This window comes from Phodopus roborovskii, unplaced genomic scaffold (assembly GCF_943737965.1).
Source record: "Phodopus roborovskii unplaced genomic scaffold, PHOROB, whole genome shotgun sequence".
Classification (NCBI taxonomy): domain Eukaryota; kingdom Metazoa; phylum Chordata; class Mammalia; order Rodentia; family Cricetidae; genus Phodopus; species Phodopus roborovskii.
Window position 1 is genome coordinate 21,534,040 of NW_026126558.1, and position 18,582 is coordinate 21,552,621.

The window sequence follows — 18,582 nt, forward strand, 5'->3', positions numbered from 1 at the left end:
ATCAATAAACACTAGTTACAGAGCCAGGCCTGTGGGTCTCTTTAGTTGAGTCTGATAAGCTTCCCAATCTATTTGCAACTTCATAGTTTTTCACTAATCTACTCTAAGAAATGTTCATGGTCAAAATTACAATAGCAAGATGTAAGGAACTATGGAACTACTCAACATGTGAATGTTCAGCTCAGTTTTTACTACTAAAAAGTAAGTGATAAAATTTATCCAGTTCATTATGCCCCTGTATATAATTTAATCTACATGAATTTAAAAGCAGAAAATTGAAAGAAAAAAAGAATTACAGAATTGTCTGTGCCATTATGCGATCTGTACCTTCACAGGTAAAGGCATACAAGCATCATCACAAATACTATAAATTGTGGAACAGTAATCTGCCTTATCACGTTGTAACAGACTTAAATCACTTCATATTCATGGTGCCCTTTGTACTTGGGTTTTTTGAGACAGTTTTACTATGTAGGCTAGACAGGCCTTGAGATCATGAAATTCCTATTTCAGATACCGCACTGGCACTGTAGGCATGTGGCATCACACCTGTTTCTGTTGTTGTTTGCTTTAAATTAGTAAGGCAGAGCAGTCACTGCACACACCTTCAATCCCAGCACTGGGTAGGCAGAGGCAGGCAGATATTTGAGCCTGGGGTCAGCCTGGTCTACAAAGCTAGCTCCAGGACAGCCAAAACTGTTAACAGTCTTGACAAACAAACAAAAATCTTGAATTGGTAGGGAAGTAAATAAACATGTCAGAAGGAAGAATGGTTAGATACCAAGGCAACTTTACATATACCTACAGTTCTTATTTCACTCTTCAATCTCAGTAACAAGTACAATCTTTTTAATAAGAAAGCTTCATAATATCTGCTTTACATTTTTGGGTTGGGGTTAAAACAGGGTTTCTCTAGGTAGTCATGGCTGTCTTAGAAGTCGCTCTGTAGACCAGGTGGACCTTAAACTCAGAGATACGCTTCTGCCTCATGAGTGCTGGCCTCAAAGGTATGCACTATACCAGCAGGCTTCTGCTTTACTTTTTTGTGTAATTTATACACATTACTTTTTAAAATTTTATTTATTTTTATTACTATTATTTTATTTTGTGTGCAATGGTGTTCTACTTGTATGTATGTCTGTGTGAGGGTGTTGAATCTTCTGCAACTGGAGTTATAGTCAGCTGTGTGTTGCCATGTAGATGCTTGGAATTGAACCCGGGTCATCTGGAAGAGCAGCCAGAGCTCTTAACCACCAGGCCATCTCTCTAATCCCTTATACACATTACTTTTAGGAGCTTGGGCTTTTTTCTTTTATTTTTTCTATTTATCTGTATGTATATGTTGGTACTCCAGTCATAATATATGTGATGGTCAGAGTACATGTAAGATTTGGTTCTCTTCTTCCACCATGTGTGTTTTGGGGATTTAACTCAAGTCATCGGCCTACCTGTAAGTGCCTTTATCCACTGAGCCACCTTGAAGGCCCTTAAGGTTATTTGTTTGTTTTTGTATTTTTATTTTTATGTACACTGGTGTTTTGCCTACATGTATGTCTGTTGAGGGAGTCTAATACCCTGCAACAGGTGTTAGACAGTTGTAAGCTACCATGTGGGTGTTGGGATTCAAACTGGAAGAGTAGCCAGTGCTCTTAACTGCTGATCCATCTCCCCAGTCCCTACTTGAGGGTTTTTTTAAACTGAAGGAAAAAAAAAAAAAAAAAAAAAAAAAGAGAAAACAAAAACAAACTCCTCTACTCTAGCATATTCATTATTATTTTGATATAAAATCTTGTTATGTAGCCTATGGTGGTCTTGAACTCATGATTTCCTTACCTCCCAAGTGTTAGAATTACAAGTATGCACTATCAATCATGTTTGGTCTATTACATTTTCTGTTTGTTTTTAAAGTAAATCAGTATGCTAAATGAAGAAAAATAAGTTAAAAAAATAAGTCTCTGCATCAGGAAAGTTAAACAAATATTTATTATATAATTTGGAAAACACCTTCCTAAGAATCACTACACATGAGAGAAAAGAAAGCTCTAAGGTTTACTAGTGAACACACAGGATGATCATTATTATTATCTGAGAAATATCAACTCGGTACCTTTCATGGCTTCTTCAAAAGAGCACGGTCTTGCTGGACTAGATACCTCCTTTTTCACATTTACATTCAAAGCACCAGCTGCTGCTATTGAAAATAAAAGTCATACATTTATTTCAATTTATTGGTCCTGGTAAAATACAAATTTTAATAAATACTCATTAACTAGGATGATTTCTCAGCATATCATTCATTGATTTATTTACTATAAATCCTAGGTTGAGGCAATTTTTTTTATAACCAGCAGACTACCTTCTAAAATATACTCATATTCAAGTAGATAGAATATATGATCACTTACCAAAACAGAAAAATTTTTAAGAACCCTTTTAACTCCAGGAGGTGGTGGTGCATGCCTTTAATCCAAGCATTAAGAAAGCAGAGGCAGGTGGGTTTCTGTTGAGTTCGAGGACAGCCTGATCTACAGAGCAAGTTCCACGACAGAATAGCCAGGGCCATTACACAGAGAAACCCTGTGTCAATCCCTCCTCCCAAAAGAATCCTTTTAACACTGTACAAAATAATATTATGACGGGAATAAAGACTGACACTAAACATCAGACATTTAAAACTTAACAGCTCTATTAGAAAGGAAAAAGTTTGTTTTGGTGCAGGCGCTTTCTTTTACTATCACTTTTCTCACCTTTTATCTCACTGGATCCTGAAGTATGGGGGGAAAACATTATCAATAAACTGCAGCTGCAGAATTGCATTCTGAAATAGTCCTCATTAAAACAAACTGAGTCAATAATAATTATAGCAGAAACTGAGCCCACACACAATGCAAGCCAGTAATTTTCATTTCCAAAATGCTCTTTCCATTTCTTGTTTTGTTTTTTGTTTTCTGAGACAGGGTTTCTCTGTTATTGCTTTGGAACTTGTCCTGCAACTAACTAGGTCTGTAGACCAGGCTGGCCTTGAACTCACAGAGAATCACCTGTCTCTGAACCCGAGTGCTGGGATAAAAAAGGCATGCTCCACCAACTCCTGGCTCCCATTCCTTTTTTTTTTTTTTTTAAGATATATTATGTATTGTGTTCTGTCTGCATGTATGCCTGCAGGCCAGAAGAGGGTGCCAGAATTCATTACATATGGTTGTTGGGACTTGAACTCTGAAGCAGCCAGTGCTCTTAACCACAGAGCCCCACTCTTGCTATTTCTATTAGAGGCTTTTTAAATTCTTCAGGTACCTAAACAAATTAGGCAAATAACTCATAAGCAATGCTTTGGCTAAATACCTTGTAAACTTTATACATTTCAGTTGATTTTGTGTTCTGATTTCTTCTTTCTTTTTTATCTCTATCCCTCTCCTCCCCCACCCCACCCCCCAAAATGGGGTTCTCGGTTTCTCTTTGTAACAGTTGTGGCTATCCTAGAACTCAGAGATCTGCCTGCTGGGATTAAAGGTGCATGACACCCTGATTTCTAAACCATGAAGTGCTTAAAATTATATTTAAAACATTCTTGTCGGGGAGTGGTGGCACACACCTTTAATCCCAGCATTCAGAAGGCAGAGGCAACTAGCCTGTTCTACATAGCGAGTTCTAGGACAGCCAGGGCTGTTAGACAGAGAAACCTTGTCTCAAAAACCAAACTTAACCAAACAAACCACCAAAATACTTATCATCAGTCTGATAGTTTTTATGTATTACTTATTCCGAGTTTCTCCTTTTCACCTTCTCAGAATGCACACGAGGGCCATCAGTGGTCAAGCATGTGATTAGCATACTAAGGCCCTAGAATCAAACCCAATGTGATCAAGGGGCAGGAGAGGAAGGCCCCACAAAACAGTAAACTTAAAGTATTAGCAATTTCCAGTTGTGAGTTTCACCTTGTACATTTAAAAATCACTCAATGAACAGTGATCTTCACAAGGAAGTAAGCTGTGGCTAACTCTGGAGCACCTGAGCTCAAACACTATCAGCTCTTTTATTATTGAGAATAGGTGGAAATTATTCTAAGATTAACAGTAGTATTTTGTACTACTGAGGTCTTTTAAAGAAAATACTACCCATCCACAAATCAAATTAGTAGAAATTCATATTGGGGGGGGTTGTCTAGAGTCTAAACTTTTTCAAAGGACTAGAAATTAATTATTCATTTTAGTTTAGAATTTTTCATTTTGACATACCTGGATCTGGAGTGTAAGTAAATGGCTGAACATCATGAGATCTTCCAGCATTGGTCACAACATATATTCCCACTGATACAGGTAAAGTTATATGTTGATCATGGTAAGGGGGAACCTTCACAATAAGATGGTTCTAATTAAAGAAAAGTGTAAGAATCAGAAAGGAAGCCAATGTTTAAAAGAAAAAAAAAAATGAGTACATTACCTGTTATCTGTATAGTTTTTAAAAGTTTGATTAGGAAAAAAAAAAAAAAATGCACTAGATTTTTAAAGCCAGGCAGGTCTTGTTGTTATGGAGTTCAAACCTGCCTCAATCTCCAGATCTTCCTGCTTCCCTCAAACCCCACATTCAGGGATTACAGGCATGGGCCACTACAGCAAGCAAAAAAATTGTGATTTAAAGGTTGATAGACACCATGTAATTAATCTTAATATCTTTCATGGTAAAGCCCAAATGTTTTATAACACATCAGAAGGTCTCTGCTTGATCAACTTCATTTCATCCCTACTCTCCTGATGGCTTAATACACTATAGCTAATTGACCTTATTTAAACTTAAATATTGTCTATCCTTTTAATCACTAAACTCGGCTTTATCTCGGACTTGTTCTCTTCAATTGTAGTTTATTTTCAAAACAGTACTTTTTAACCACTTAAAATTACTGTTTGCTTTTTTCTCTCTTGAACAACAAAAAGTAGAAGCTCCACAAAGATCTAGGGTGTTGTGCCCTAAAATCTTTCAGAAAAATAGTACCACATAAAAAACACACTCAGATGTTATTTGAAAGAAACATCTTGCCAGCCTGGCCTGTAAGTCTTACTCCTCTTCCCTGAACCTCTAAATGCTGGGTTTTACAGGTGTGTGTACACCACCAGGCCCAGTTCCAAAGCTCTGCTTATTTCAACACCTTTTCTTCTCTCTAATATTTCATTTTTGTTTTTCATTTAAAACAGTTCTCTAGGATACCACATCTTACTCTGTTCTAAGAAAATATTTCCCAGAAAGACATGTAACCCATTTCCCATTCTCTTAGGGAAAAAAAAATTTTTTTTTTAATTTAAAAATGAACAAAATGACCTACCATGTTATGATTTAGTTTATTTATATAAACTCATTTGCAGAAAGTCCAAGACTAGGCAGGGGAAATGGCTTACCAAGTAAAAATGCTTACTGAAAAAGCCTAATGACCTAGTTTGATCCTGGAACCCATAGAAAAGTGGAAGGAGGTACTCCAAAGTTGTCCTTTAACTGTCACATGCACACACACTCCTATACAATAGTAAAATAACAACAAAATGACAATCCTCTAAAGACCTCTAGTGCTCCATCTGCCACACAAACCCATGACGTGAATGTGATACCTGAATCATATGGCAGAAGGACAGAGCCAAGTCTGTAAATATGTCCTGTCGTGTATGCTACACACATACATCATATATAATTTTTTTAATCCTATCTGCTCCTGCTGATAGTAACATTTATACAAAGGAAAATCTTCCATGTTAGTAATGTGGATTGAAAGAAAATCAGTGAATGGGCATATATGGATTGGTTCACTTTACAGTATTTTCTAAAATGTAAATTTAATTATTGAACTGAGGATGGACATAGTTCAATTGGTAGAGTGCTTGCCTAGTATGCATGAAGCTCTAGGTTCAATCTCTGGTACTGTAGAAACCAGGCATAGTGATACCTATTTGTGGTCCTAGCACTCAGAAGCAGAGTCAGGTGGATCTCTGAGAGTCCGAGGCCAGCCTAGTCTACAGAGCAAGTTCCAGGCCAGCCTCCAAAGCTATACAGAAATTCTGCCTTAAAAAGACAAAAGAAAACAAACAAAAAAATTAAGTACCCTCAGAAAGAACAGACTTTAGATCAAAGTTCACTTTTCCTTCAGGGACAATGAAATGAACTAACAAATCTTCCAAGGGTATCTATTATAAGCTTGGTATTACAAGGGTTCAACTTGTTCCTGTCAATAGTACTCTAGAAGACATTACTGCTGGTCTTAGAGAGTGGGGCTACCTGATTAAAGGACAGAATAAATGAAATGTCAGAACTGAAAGAACCTGAAATAACTGAGTGAAACTTTCCAAACAAAAATAAATTGTATAAGTTTTATTTTTATACCTGATGGAACAATTCCATGTCTATTTCAGCTTCTGATTTCCATGAGTTTTCATCTGATAGAAACAAAAACAGTGATTTAAAAAAATTTTGACCTTTTTTACTCTGTAGCTTTAACTGTATTTTTATAACAAGTGAAACATAGAACACTTTCTATCATTTACATGCCTACTTACCAGAAACATTTTCTTGGAAAATAACCTTAGTTCCTTTCAGAAAGTTCTTCCCAATTAAAAACACTTCTTCCTCTCCTTTCACTGAACAGCTATGCAAGCTCTTCTTTAAGATCTCAGGAACTCCTGCTGGCTGAGCTGTGAACATATGTACATACATAAACATTCCATAAAAAGAGCCACCAACACTTAATTCTTATCTACAACTTCTACACAAATCTAGGTTTGAGTTGTTTCTATTGATGATTTTTTTATTACATTTTATTTATTTTAGACTGTGTGTCTATCTGTGCATGCATACACATACACATGCCACAATGGGTGGTAGGAATCAGTTCTTTACTTCAACTATGTGATATGGGACAGAAGAAAAACCAAAATTAATGGACTATTTTATTGCTACTAATCTCATAATCCTTTGGTTTTATACTGGCTCTTTAACAGCTTTTCTTAAGGTATAAATATTCTCAAAATTTATGATATATACATATATATTAAACTTTTTGTTATGATATTATTGGTCATATAGAGTACTAACTCTAGAAAAGTTTCTCTACTTTCCTGTACATGATTTTGGGTTTGAGTCTCTATCAGTTTTCTGCAGTGAATCATAAGCACACCTAACAGTGACTTTTAAAATCTCCAAAAGGAGGATGGGGCTCCACAATGACAATTCTACCAGGACTACACCACCACTAAGCTGACAAATACCACCTAAAGAGCTTTGGACTACAAACTGCTCATAACAATTTCAAGGTGGCTAGCTAAGATGATTCAGCCACACAGACTACTCTAGCCAGGACCTGAGAGACAGCCTTGAACTTTCCCATTACACAGAGACTGGACAACAAATGATACAGTACCTCTCCCAGAACTTGACAATTAATTGAATTTTTTTCTTTTCAGGATCCTCTAAAGATGCTGTCATCCCCAGCAGGAAGTAAATTTAAGAACTGGATGCTCACATCCCTAAGACATGGGGTGGATGGCTTTTGGTTGTTCAATGGGCTATGAATATTTGTCATTACTTAAGAATGATTGGTTACAAGTTGTTATTGGTGGTAATGGTCAGGAAAACAGCTAAACAAGGGAGATTAGATTAAGGGAAAAAAGAGAGATACAAATATGATAGGATAAAAAGGTATATTATTGAATTTACTTTTAAAAAGCAACTACTAGTTTTAAATATTTTACATTGGACTGGACTTTCGTATATTATATACAAATTTTGTACACTGATAAAAATTTGAGATTAATTTTATTAGAATATACTATATATATACATTTCTACTCTTGTTCAAGGTATGGTACCTATGCTGCTCATTTAATAATGTAATACAAATTTATAGTCCTTGAAAGTTATTATTACCAAATGTTTAAGATAATAAGGAAATGTGGGTTAGTAATCAGTCACCTATTATAATCAAAGTCATATTAGGTATGTCTTTAAGGTATATTTTAAATATATTTAAGATATACTTTAGATAGTTCACCATCAAACACTTCAGAGATCTATAGAATATGGTATTTAAGATGTTTTAATAACATAGGTTCTTTTTTTAATGACAATAAGACATGTCTGCTCCTGGCAGCACCAATGTATGTCAGAAAAGATGATGGGCATTAAAGAAACTCCACATGGAGTTTACTTTCTTTGTGGCAAAAATAACCCACTGGGCAAACATTGCCAAACACTGCCAAGACAAGGCATGAGACAATCCTTCAAAAATCCTGCTTTTCAGTAAAGTCTGTCAAATATTCTAGACTGGTAGGCCAAAGATGGACACCCCAGTGTTACAGAGGAACTTTGGGTGACTGTCCAGGAAGCCAGCTGTTTCTGTCATTTCTCACATTTTTTTTTTTAAGTCACTTACTGTCACTTCCTGCTTACTCAGTTATTACTACTTCCTTCTTGGATCTCTGAGGGAGTTGAAGATTAGATAGTTATAGTTATCCTTGTTTACCCAACTCAGAAAAGAAACCTACTAAAAAGGAGCAAAGTGTATAAGGTTGAGAGATATTAGAAGGTAATGCAATGTTGATAATACAAATTAGATGGAAAAAGTGGAATAAGTGGAAAATAAGTGGAAAAAGGATGATCCCTGGAACTCACTGGCCAGCACCCTAGACAAATATATAAGCTTAGGTTCTGTGAGAAACCTAGTCTCAAAACAAGGTAGAAAGTGACTAAGGAAGGCACAAAATGTACACATGTACCTGTAAGCATATTTGTCCATATCAACACAACACTCACATACATAAAACAAACAAGAATCTGAATGATCGTGGTTTTGGGGGATTTTTTTCTTTTTTCTTTCTTTCTTTTTTTTTTTTTTTTTTTTTTAAGACTGGGTTTCTCTGTGTAGCCTTGGCTGCCCTGGAACTCACTCTTCAGACCAAGCTGGCCTTGAACTCACAGAGATTTGCCTGCATCTGCCTCCTAAGGCTGGGATTAAAGACATGTACCACCACTGCCCAGCTAATTATGACCTTTAATAGTAGGCTACTTAGCAAGATCCCAACCCCCCCCCAAAAAAATAATAATAATCCACATAATCCACAATAAAAACCTTGAGAAATAAATATATTAAAAATTCTCAGAGCTGGAGAGATGGCTAAATAGTTAAGAGCACTGACTGTTCTTGCACAGGTCCAGGTTTGGTTCCCAGCACCCATATGGCAACTCATAATTATAATTCCAGTTTCAGGGGATCTGATATTCTCTTCTGACTTCCTCTGGAACCAGGCAGGCACATAATGCACAAACATACATCCAGGCAAAACATATGTGCACATAATATAAAGTAAATGCATCTTTAGTAATTAAAGAAGAAATTGTCTCATTTATAATTAACTATAATAATTATAACAATAGTAAAAAAGGAACATAACACTATCATTGAACTTAAAGGCACACTTTCACTTGTTTTTCTTTCTATACTAATGTTAGAGGTAAGAGTTTCATTTCTAATTCATAAGCACTGTGCTGTACAATCACAACATGTAACAAGAAATATGACATGCCATTATTTACAAATTTTGATCACTTTAATGTTCTAATAGCTTATCATAAATATGCTCGGAAATCCTAGGGCTTGGCATTTAATTGCCTTCTGGCATCCTATTTAAATGACTTACTTGGGGGGACAATGCTGGGAAAATAATCCAGGCCAATTAAATGACAATAATCTTCAGCTCAAATTGTGTAAAATATTTTTAAAATTACAATAATATTTATTTATTGTGTATCACACTTGTGAGAGTCAGTCCTTTCAGCCATGTGAGTATCATGGATACAATTCATATCATCAGGCTTGGCAACAAGTGCTTTTACCTGCTGAGCTATCTTGAGCCCACAAACTACTTGATTTTTTTGTTTTTGTTTTTTTTTTCCAAGGCAGGGTTTCTCTGTGTAGCTTTGGAGCCTGGCCTGGAACTAGCTCTTATAGAGCAGGCTGGTCTCGAACTCACAGAGATCCACCTGCCTCTACCTCCCACCACTGCCCAGCTACTTAATTTTTTTTTTTAACTTAGTGTTATGTGCTTTGCCTGCATGTCTGTCTGTGCACCCATGGGATGGAATGGGGAATCAGATCTCTGGGACTGGAATTACAGACAGTTGTGAGCTACCCTGTGGGTGCGAGGAATCAAATGTAGGTCCTCTAGAAGAGAAACCAGTACTCTTAACTTCTGAGCCATCTCTCCAGCCCCTTTTAAGATTAGTATAGGATAATAGAAAACTATAAACAGTTATTATCTTTCCAATGTATTTTAATATTTTTATACTATGAGATGGATTTCGTGTAGCTCAGGCTGTCATTAACCTCACCATGAAGCAAAGGATGACTTGCAGAATGAGACAGATCATGTCTTTCAGAACAGGCTGGCTACACTCATGGGAGTCTTCTTGCTTTTACTCTTAGTTACTAGGATTACAGTTTGTACTTTTGTTTTGGAGTCAGAAAGACTGCGACTCCCTATTTTCTACAGCCTAGATTTTAACTTCTGCCTTAGCATCCCAAATGGTTAGGAGCATAAGTTTTTACTGCTGTGTTCTCTTGACTATAGTTTTAAAATATTGCAAGTATGACATGTTCCTAAGACAAAGAATAACACATCAAAATTTACAGATGCACTGATAGGAAGAACTTAGGAACTCTTCATATATCTAGCATCTCCATATTTTCTTACTTACTACACAAAATGGGAGAAGAGGGTGTCTGTAAAGTCAGAGTGGATCCATCTTTCCTTATGATATTAACTCGAAAAACCAATCTGGCACGAGTGCTCTTTTTCTTGGAACCAGCAATTCCTATTCTGGCTTCAACATCAGCATTCCTCAGCTTCAGTATTCCTACGCAGTCCACCCTAAAAAAAACAGAAAAAAAAGTACCAAGTGACACTGTTATTGTCTCTAGTACAACTTTTTGTTTGTTTTTTGTTTTTTGAGACAGGGTTTCTCTATATAGGCCTGGCTGTCCTATAACTCAATCTGCAGATCAGGCTGGCCTACAACTCACAGAGATTCTCCTGCCTCTGCCTCCTGGGTACTGGGATTAAAGGTGAGTGCCACCATTGCCCAGCAATAGTACATTTTAAAACAAATTTCTTTTTTTAAAAATGCTGATTCATTATTATTAATTCTGTGAATAGGTAACAGTCATAAGGTCTCAAACTCATAAAATACCAAAGGATAAATTTTAAATATTCAAAGCTTTCAACCTTGTCAATCTATTTAAAATGGAAAAAAACAGTAAAGAATTAAAAAAATTTTTTTTTAATATAAACATAAGTAATGGCCTACAAGAGACTAATTCTGTGCTTTTAGGAAAGCAAAAAGAGAGTACAATTTAGTCCATCACCATTCTAGAGGAACCCTTTTTGTCTTTTTGGTTGTGAGACAAGTCTTTAATGGCTGAGCCATATCTATAGCCCTGTAGGGACCTTTTTTTTTAAAGAACAGTTTGTTCTATTTTAAACATTCAAAATCAGCTGGGCATGGTAACCCACACCTTTAAACCTAGCATTCAGGAAGCAGAGAATGATGGACCTCTTGAGTTTGAGGCCAGCCTGATCAACAGAGCTAATTTCAGGACAACCAAGGCTCTGGAACTAGAAATATTTTCCCGGTTATCATAAAAGTATAATATATAAGTATAATATATAATAAAAAATGTCTTAGGAGCTAGAGAGATGGCTCAGAGGTAAAGAGCACTTGCTGCTCCTCTTGCAGAGGACTTGGGTTTGGTCCCCAGCAAGCAGCCCTATAGGTTGGGTCACAACTACCTGTCACTAGTTCCAGGAGATCCAATATACTTTTCTTGTCTCTGTGGGCAATTGCACACACCATGCACATAAACTCACAGTTATACATACACATATAAATCTATATTAAAATAAATCTATTTTAAAAATTTGCCAAGAGCCAGACATGGTGGTGCACACATTTAATCTTAGGACTTAGAAGACAGCCTGGTCTACACAGTAGGTCCAGGACAGCAGGGCTATGTTGAGAGAGTCTGTTCTAAAAGGAATAAAACCAAAACTAAAACAATAAATAAATAAACAAATATAAAAATTTTTCAGGCATAGTGGCACACACCTTTAATCACAGCACTCAGGTGGCAGATCTGAGTTTGAGGCCAGCCTGGTCTACATAGAGGGTTCCAGACCAGTCATAGTGACATACTGCAACCTTACCAAAAAATAAAAAATAAAAGAGAAAGAAAAAAAGTTTTATTAAGTACTTACGCCAGTGTCATGTTGTTGCTAGGATCAAGACCAACTTCTATAACAGTGGTACCTTCAATATCCACTTCTTTGCAGGGAGTCGTATTTCGTCCAGTTACTCTACAGGCTTGATAAAATCCATGTGGTTTCACTCTACCAGAATCATTGCCCACAAACACCTGCAACACTACTGGTTCATTATGACCTTCCAGCTGGAACCAGATAACATGTAGAATAAGCACTAGTTAGCTCATTATAAACTAAACATTTAAAATCAAATCCTGGTGGTTGTGCACACCTTTAGTCTTAGCATTCTGGAGGCAGAAGCAGGCAGATCTCTGTTAATTCAAGGCCAGCCTGGTCTACGGAGTGAGTTTCAGGACAGCCAGGGCTACAGAGAAAACCTGTCTCAAAAAGCAAATCAAATCCTATACTTGAAACTAGATGAACATAAAGGAAAAGTGGCAAACTTTTCCCCGTGCGCATGCGTGCGTGCGTGTGTGCGTGTGTGTGTGTGTGTGTGTGTGTGTGTGTGTTTGTTGAAGACTGAACCCAGGTGCTCAAAAATGCTGGACTACTACTCTATTCCTGAGCTGCATAACCATGCTAGAGTCAAGCATGGTAGCACACACCTTTAATCACAGCAGAGATAGGTGGATCTATTTGAGTTTCTGGTGGATCTCTGACTTTTAGGACAGACAGGACTATATAGACAATACTATCTCAAAAAGAAAGAAAAGCTTTGTGAGGGAGAGAGGGGGCTAGAGAGATGGCTTAATGATTATAGGCCAGACTCACAACCAAAAATAAAAATAGTGTGCTAGTTTTACCAATAACTACATTTTAATTACTTCAGATGCCTAAGCTAAACTATCATATAATATTTATATAAGCAGATGGGAATAGATACACAATTGTTCAGACAGTACATAGATTACTTAGGATCTACAACCACCACTGAATTGTTTTAATGGCAACATCCTCATCATCAAATGAGAATATATGATAAATTTTTACTTCTTAAGCAGTTTAAGGAGAAAAATATTTAAAATGCAGCCATACAAATGACAGAAAAATGACAAAGACTAGATCATGAAATCCTGGGCCAGAACATCTATGGTCAGATACATGATCACTATAGAGCTTTAGAAAAACTCTAATAAATGATAATTCATAGATAGAACATCACTGTGCTATACAGTTAAAACACTGAAGCTGTTGATAAAGAATGCCAAGAAAAAAAATTACAAAAATGTCTATCTTTCTATCCCATTATATTAGCATCTCTGTAATCAGCCAAATAATTAAAGAAATAATTATCCATTCTGATCTCCTTTTACAGATGAATTATGTAATAATTTAGCAGAGGACACATTAAGATTTTTGGTTTTTGGTTTTGGTTTTTTTGTTTGTTTGTTTTTCGAGTGTAAACTCAGTTCATTTCCATGTTCTATTGTTTTTGAAACAGGTAGTTCTGGATGTCCTGGAGCTCTCTATGGAGACCATGCTGGCCTCCAATTCATGGAGATCTGTCTGCCTCTTCCTCTCAAATGCTGGAATTTAAGCCATGAGCTACTAGAGTCTGGAAAGATGGCTCAGAGGTTAAGTGTTGTAGAATATTAGTTTAAGATGTGTTACATTTGTTTATGTTGTGGAATATTTCTTTAATGATGCAAACGTGTTGCATTCTTTTATGTTGCATTTAACTCTGTGAACCTGTGTTACTATGCCTGCCTAAAAACACCTGATTGATCTACTAAAGAGCAGAATGGCCAATCACTAGGCAGTTGAGGGATAGGTGGAGCTGCCAGGCAGGGAGAATACATAAAATAGAAGAGAGGAGGGAGGAACAAAAAGGAAAGTAGGAAACCAGAGACAAGCCACCCACCTAGCCAACAACAGGGTAAGAAAAGAGAGGTATATAGAATAGAGAAAGGTAGAAGCTCAGAGGCAAAAGGTAGACTGGATAATTTAAGAAAAGCTGGCTAGAAACAAGACAAACTAAGGCTGGGATTCATAAGTAAGAATAAGTCTCCATGTATTTATGTGGGAGCTGGGTGGTGGGCCCCAAAGTGGGAAAGAGTTGTTAAAAAAAAAAAGAAAGAAAGAAAGAAAAGAAAGCCCTACAATTAAGAGCACTGGCTGCTTAGCTGCGGAGTTCAATTTCCAGCATCCACATGGTGACTCACAGCTATCTATAATATGATCTGATGCCCTCTTGTAGCCTACATTTGTACATGTGGACAGAACACTTGATACTATAGGAGAAAAGGAGGGAGGGAGGGAGGAAGAGAGGAAGAGAGGAAGGAAGGAAGGAAGGAAGGAAGGAAGGAAGGAAGGAAGGAAGGAAAAAAGCATGTACAACCATGCCTGGCTAAGTTCTTAGTAATTTCTACTATGTTTCTTTGCATTCACTTTAAAATTCTTCTTAAAACAGGGCTGGAGAGATGACTCAGAGGTTAAGAGCACTGGCTGCTCTTCCAGAGGTCCTGAGTTCAATTCCCAGCAACCACATCGTGGCTCACAACCATCTGTAATGAGATCTGGTGCCCTCTTCTGGCATGCAGGCATACATGCACATAGAACACTGTATACATAATAAATAAATTAATCTTTTAAAAAAATTCTTCTTAAAACATTTTGGGTGAATCTACTATCACTAACAAACAAAGGAGGAAGATAACTGATGAGCTACAGATTATTTTTTCTTCTCACAACACACTCTCATCTTTCTAACTAAAATTTAACCAGGCATACTGGCTCATACCTATAATTCGAGCATTCAGGAGACTGAGGCAAGAGACTTGCCATGAATTCAAGGCTGGCATGGACTATACATAATTGAGTTCCTGGCTAGCCTGGGTTATAGTGAAATGTATCTCAAAAAAAACAAAACCAACCAGCTAAACAAACAACAATTCAAATACTATCTAATTACTATTTGGCTTATGGCCCAATTAGACATTTGTTTTCTATTATACTGAGCTAATAATTCTATCCTTCTATTCCAAGAAGCTTTTTCTGAGGTTAAAATAGTAAAATTGAAGGAACTTCGTCACATACATAAGTATTATTTTTACATTTATTGATGGTTATGTGTAGGGAGCATGTGTATAGGCTTGTGTTTCACAGTGTAGGTGTGTAGTAGAGCCAGTTCTCTTTGGGTTCTGGGAATAAACTTTTACCCACAAAGCCATTTCATGGTCAGTCTTTACACATTACTAAATAAAATGAGTACCTTCACCGTCGGAAAGCCTTGCTGCGTTCTATCTTTTACTGAGCCTCGGCTGCCCTCTGTAAGGTACCGAGCTCGATGTTGGGTTTCAGGCTGTACAACTATCTTCAGCTCCTTCCCCTCACTTTTAACTGGATACTGTCCACATAACATAGGGCTCTTCTTTACTCCATTTCCCTTTTGGGTGTCCAATGTTCTGAGAAACCAAAGCACAACATGGAAGAAAATATCAAAAACAGTTTTCTACAAAAGCTACTTAGATAAAGGAAGAAACAGAAAGGCAATAACACTGAAAATAATTCCTTAGATTATTGATAAAATAGAATACAGCCTAAAGGAAGAAACATCCCATATAACCGAAGTGTCTTTAAAATATTTTGAACCACATAATAACTATACGCCATGAAAAAGAAAGCTGGGTAGGGAACAGAAAAAAATAATTGGGTGGTAAAAGAAAAGCAATGCAATAATTTATCAAGTTTTCACAATGAAACTCAGTCAAAATAAAACATAAAAACCACATGTGAGATTATACAAAGCTAAAAGACCATGATTACCTTTTTTAATCAGACTTGCAAAGAAAAAGAAAAAAAAAGGGAATGGCAACAACTACTAAACCAGTGCAAAAAGGCCTAAAAGATTCAACAATGGAGGTATATCAGTATATCCTTTTGAATCTTTCTCAGTAAATCAAAATGAGAAGTTTATAATAAAAAAAGTCAGCGATTCAGTTTTTATTGGGGAGTGAGGTTTACTTTAAATAAAAAGTGATTTTTTTTATTAAAAGCTCAATAAAAATCTTATAGTTTGAACTCTATAGCAAAGATAATTTTTGTTTCCTTTTTTTTTTTTTTTTTTTGAGACAGGGTCTCAAACACCCATGCTGTCCTCAAGCTGCTGTATAGCTGAGAATGGCCTTATAGTTTGGATCCTCCTGCTGTTCCACCTACCTCAGCACATGCCTGACTCTAAGACTGTTTTAATCATTTATTTGTTTATAATTTCCAAAACTGTGAATAGGACTTCTATAAAGTAGTTAATGTAAGGCAAATATCTAATGAAATAGATTTAAAATCATCCATGTATGTTCTTGAAAAGTCAGAGCCTATCGTGCTTTTTTACTCACAACCTAGTAACTGGATCCCCTGAAGAATATTATGATTTTAAAAACAGAACAGCTTTAAAACTGGCCCTAAAATTTACCCATCCAAGCTGTTGCCTCAATCATTAAGAACAAAGGAAAAGAAGGCAGTCACTCAATAAAAATGACTCCCTAGGAAAGGGGTAAAAGTATGGAGGAAAGAATAACACTGATAAAGAAATCAGTACTACTGACCGGGCAAGTTCACATGAGATGTTTGCTAAAGGCAAACAGGAAAAAGAAATGGACAAGGAAAGCAAAGAGGAAAAGGAGCTTTTTATAATAGTAAGATTCACAAGACCAGACCATAATTGTACAAGAAATGCCATTTACTAAGTCTGACACAATTATGTCAAAGATTACCTGTATGTGTAAGTCACTTTAAAGGCCCTAGAGGAATGAATCTATGAACAAAAGTACCAGGAACAATGTGACAAGAAAGGTTATTGTTGTGGGGTTTTTGTTTTGTTTTGTTTTGTTTTAACATTCTAAGTCAATTCAAATGTTTGAAGAGTGTACAATTTCTTAAACAGGAGATTCAATAACAATCTATTTGTATTCATCTTATTACCAAAGGGAGATAAAAGGTATATTGAAACTAAGTAAAAATATCTCCCTACATACATATACACAAGAAAAATTATAGCATAATGATAACAGCAGTTTACATGAGTGACTAGATTATGGATTATTTACCTACTTGTATTTTTCAAATATCTATAGTTCATATGAATAAAAATGAAAAATTTTAGACTGAAGTACTAAGATGTGAACGATATGACAATTAATTTTGTCAGGTATGCTTTTTATATTTATTAGTCAAGCTAGTATTCTGAAAGTAAATGGAAATGATTTCTGTAAAAAACAAGTATCTTCTTTGGAATGAATATTTGTTGAATAAGTTTTATATATGCTTATATATTTACAAATACATATATTTACATACACACATATTAAAAAGATCACAAGGAATTAAATACTGGAAATGTTTCTGCTTTCTTTTTTTTTTTTTTTTTTTTTTTTTTTTTTTTTTTTCTTTCTTCTTCTTTTTTTTTTTTGGAGAGTACTCTTACCACACAGCCCAAACTGGTCTGGAACTTAGTACAGGCCAGGTTGGTCCCCCTCTCACAAGCCCACTGCCCTAGTCTCCCATATGCTGGGCTTACATAATTTACCACCAACCATGTTTGGCCCTAAAACTATATTCTAAAATTCTCTTTATTCTCTAGATTTAAATGGAAAGCATGTATTTTACATCTACAGATGTGTAAAATATTAACCAATTCTTAGAAAAGTAGTAATTTAATTTATAAATTATTAAGGTAAAACAGCTTTAGAAAAATGAAGCAAGCAGCAATTCATTACACGGAAATTGATTGATTTTCGCAGGGCTAGGCATCGAAGCCAGGACTTTCCTCATGTTGGGAAGGGACTCCATTACTGGAGTTTGACATCTAAAGGACAACGACCATAGGCAATTATGATGTGGCACATTCTACTTAGACATCTTAGAATGACACTGAGGTTCTTTTGTGCCATAAAAGTAATTTCACTACAAAAAGGTCTAATGACTTTTCATATTCACATGATAACATATCTGAACTTCTAGAACTTTAGAAGAAACAGGGCTGCTGATTATCAGGCCATTAGCTGAAGAATTTAAGAATGATATAGTCAGAAAAAAAAAAGTTTCCTTAATAAGCTCTTCTGGAATCATAAAGATAAATGAACTGCTATATGCAACACACTTGAAAGTTCATTTAATAAATATTTAGCATTATATAAACTTCAAATTGTCTCACCTCATATTGAAGACTAAATTACTTATCTCTCAAAACATTTCAAAATTTTGTGTTTCTAACATCTTTCTCATCATCAGAAAAAAATAGGCAATTAACTAGAACTATGGATTAAGAATGATTGTCCATGTATTTTACATTTGG

At 35.9% G+C, this 18,582-nt stretch overlaps 1 protein-coding gene across 10 annotated transcripts in view; it reads right to left on the reverse strand.

Annotated features, from left to right (window-relative positions):
• Nfat5 (nuclear factor of activated T cells 5) overlaps positions 1–18,582 on the reverse strand; it is a 71,641-nt gene that overhangs the window by 11,574 nt on the left and 41,485 nt on the right. For 7 of the 10 annotated variants that reach the window (XM_051201445.1, XM_051201447.1, XM_051201443.1 and 4 more), the window contains 7 exons: positions 15,502–15,694; positions 12,285–12,475; positions 10,729–10,901; positions 6,537–6,671; positions 6,364–6,416; positions 4,236–4,368; positions 2,108–2,191 (listed from right to left, as the gene is read on the reverse strand). In XM_051201445.1, the coding sequence (XP_051057402.1) occupies positions 2,108–2,191; positions 4,236–4,368; positions 6,364–6,416; positions 6,537–6,671; positions 10,729–10,901; positions 12,285–12,475; positions 15,502–15,694 (962 nt within the window). The remainder of the gene's footprint in view (positions 1–2,107; positions 2,192–4,235; positions 4,369–6,363; positions 6,417–6,536; positions 6,672–10,728; positions 10,902–12,284; positions 12,476–15,501; positions 15,695–18,582) is intronic. The other 3 variants (XM_051201446.1, XM_051201444.1, XM_051201452.1) reach the window with 1 other exon arrangement.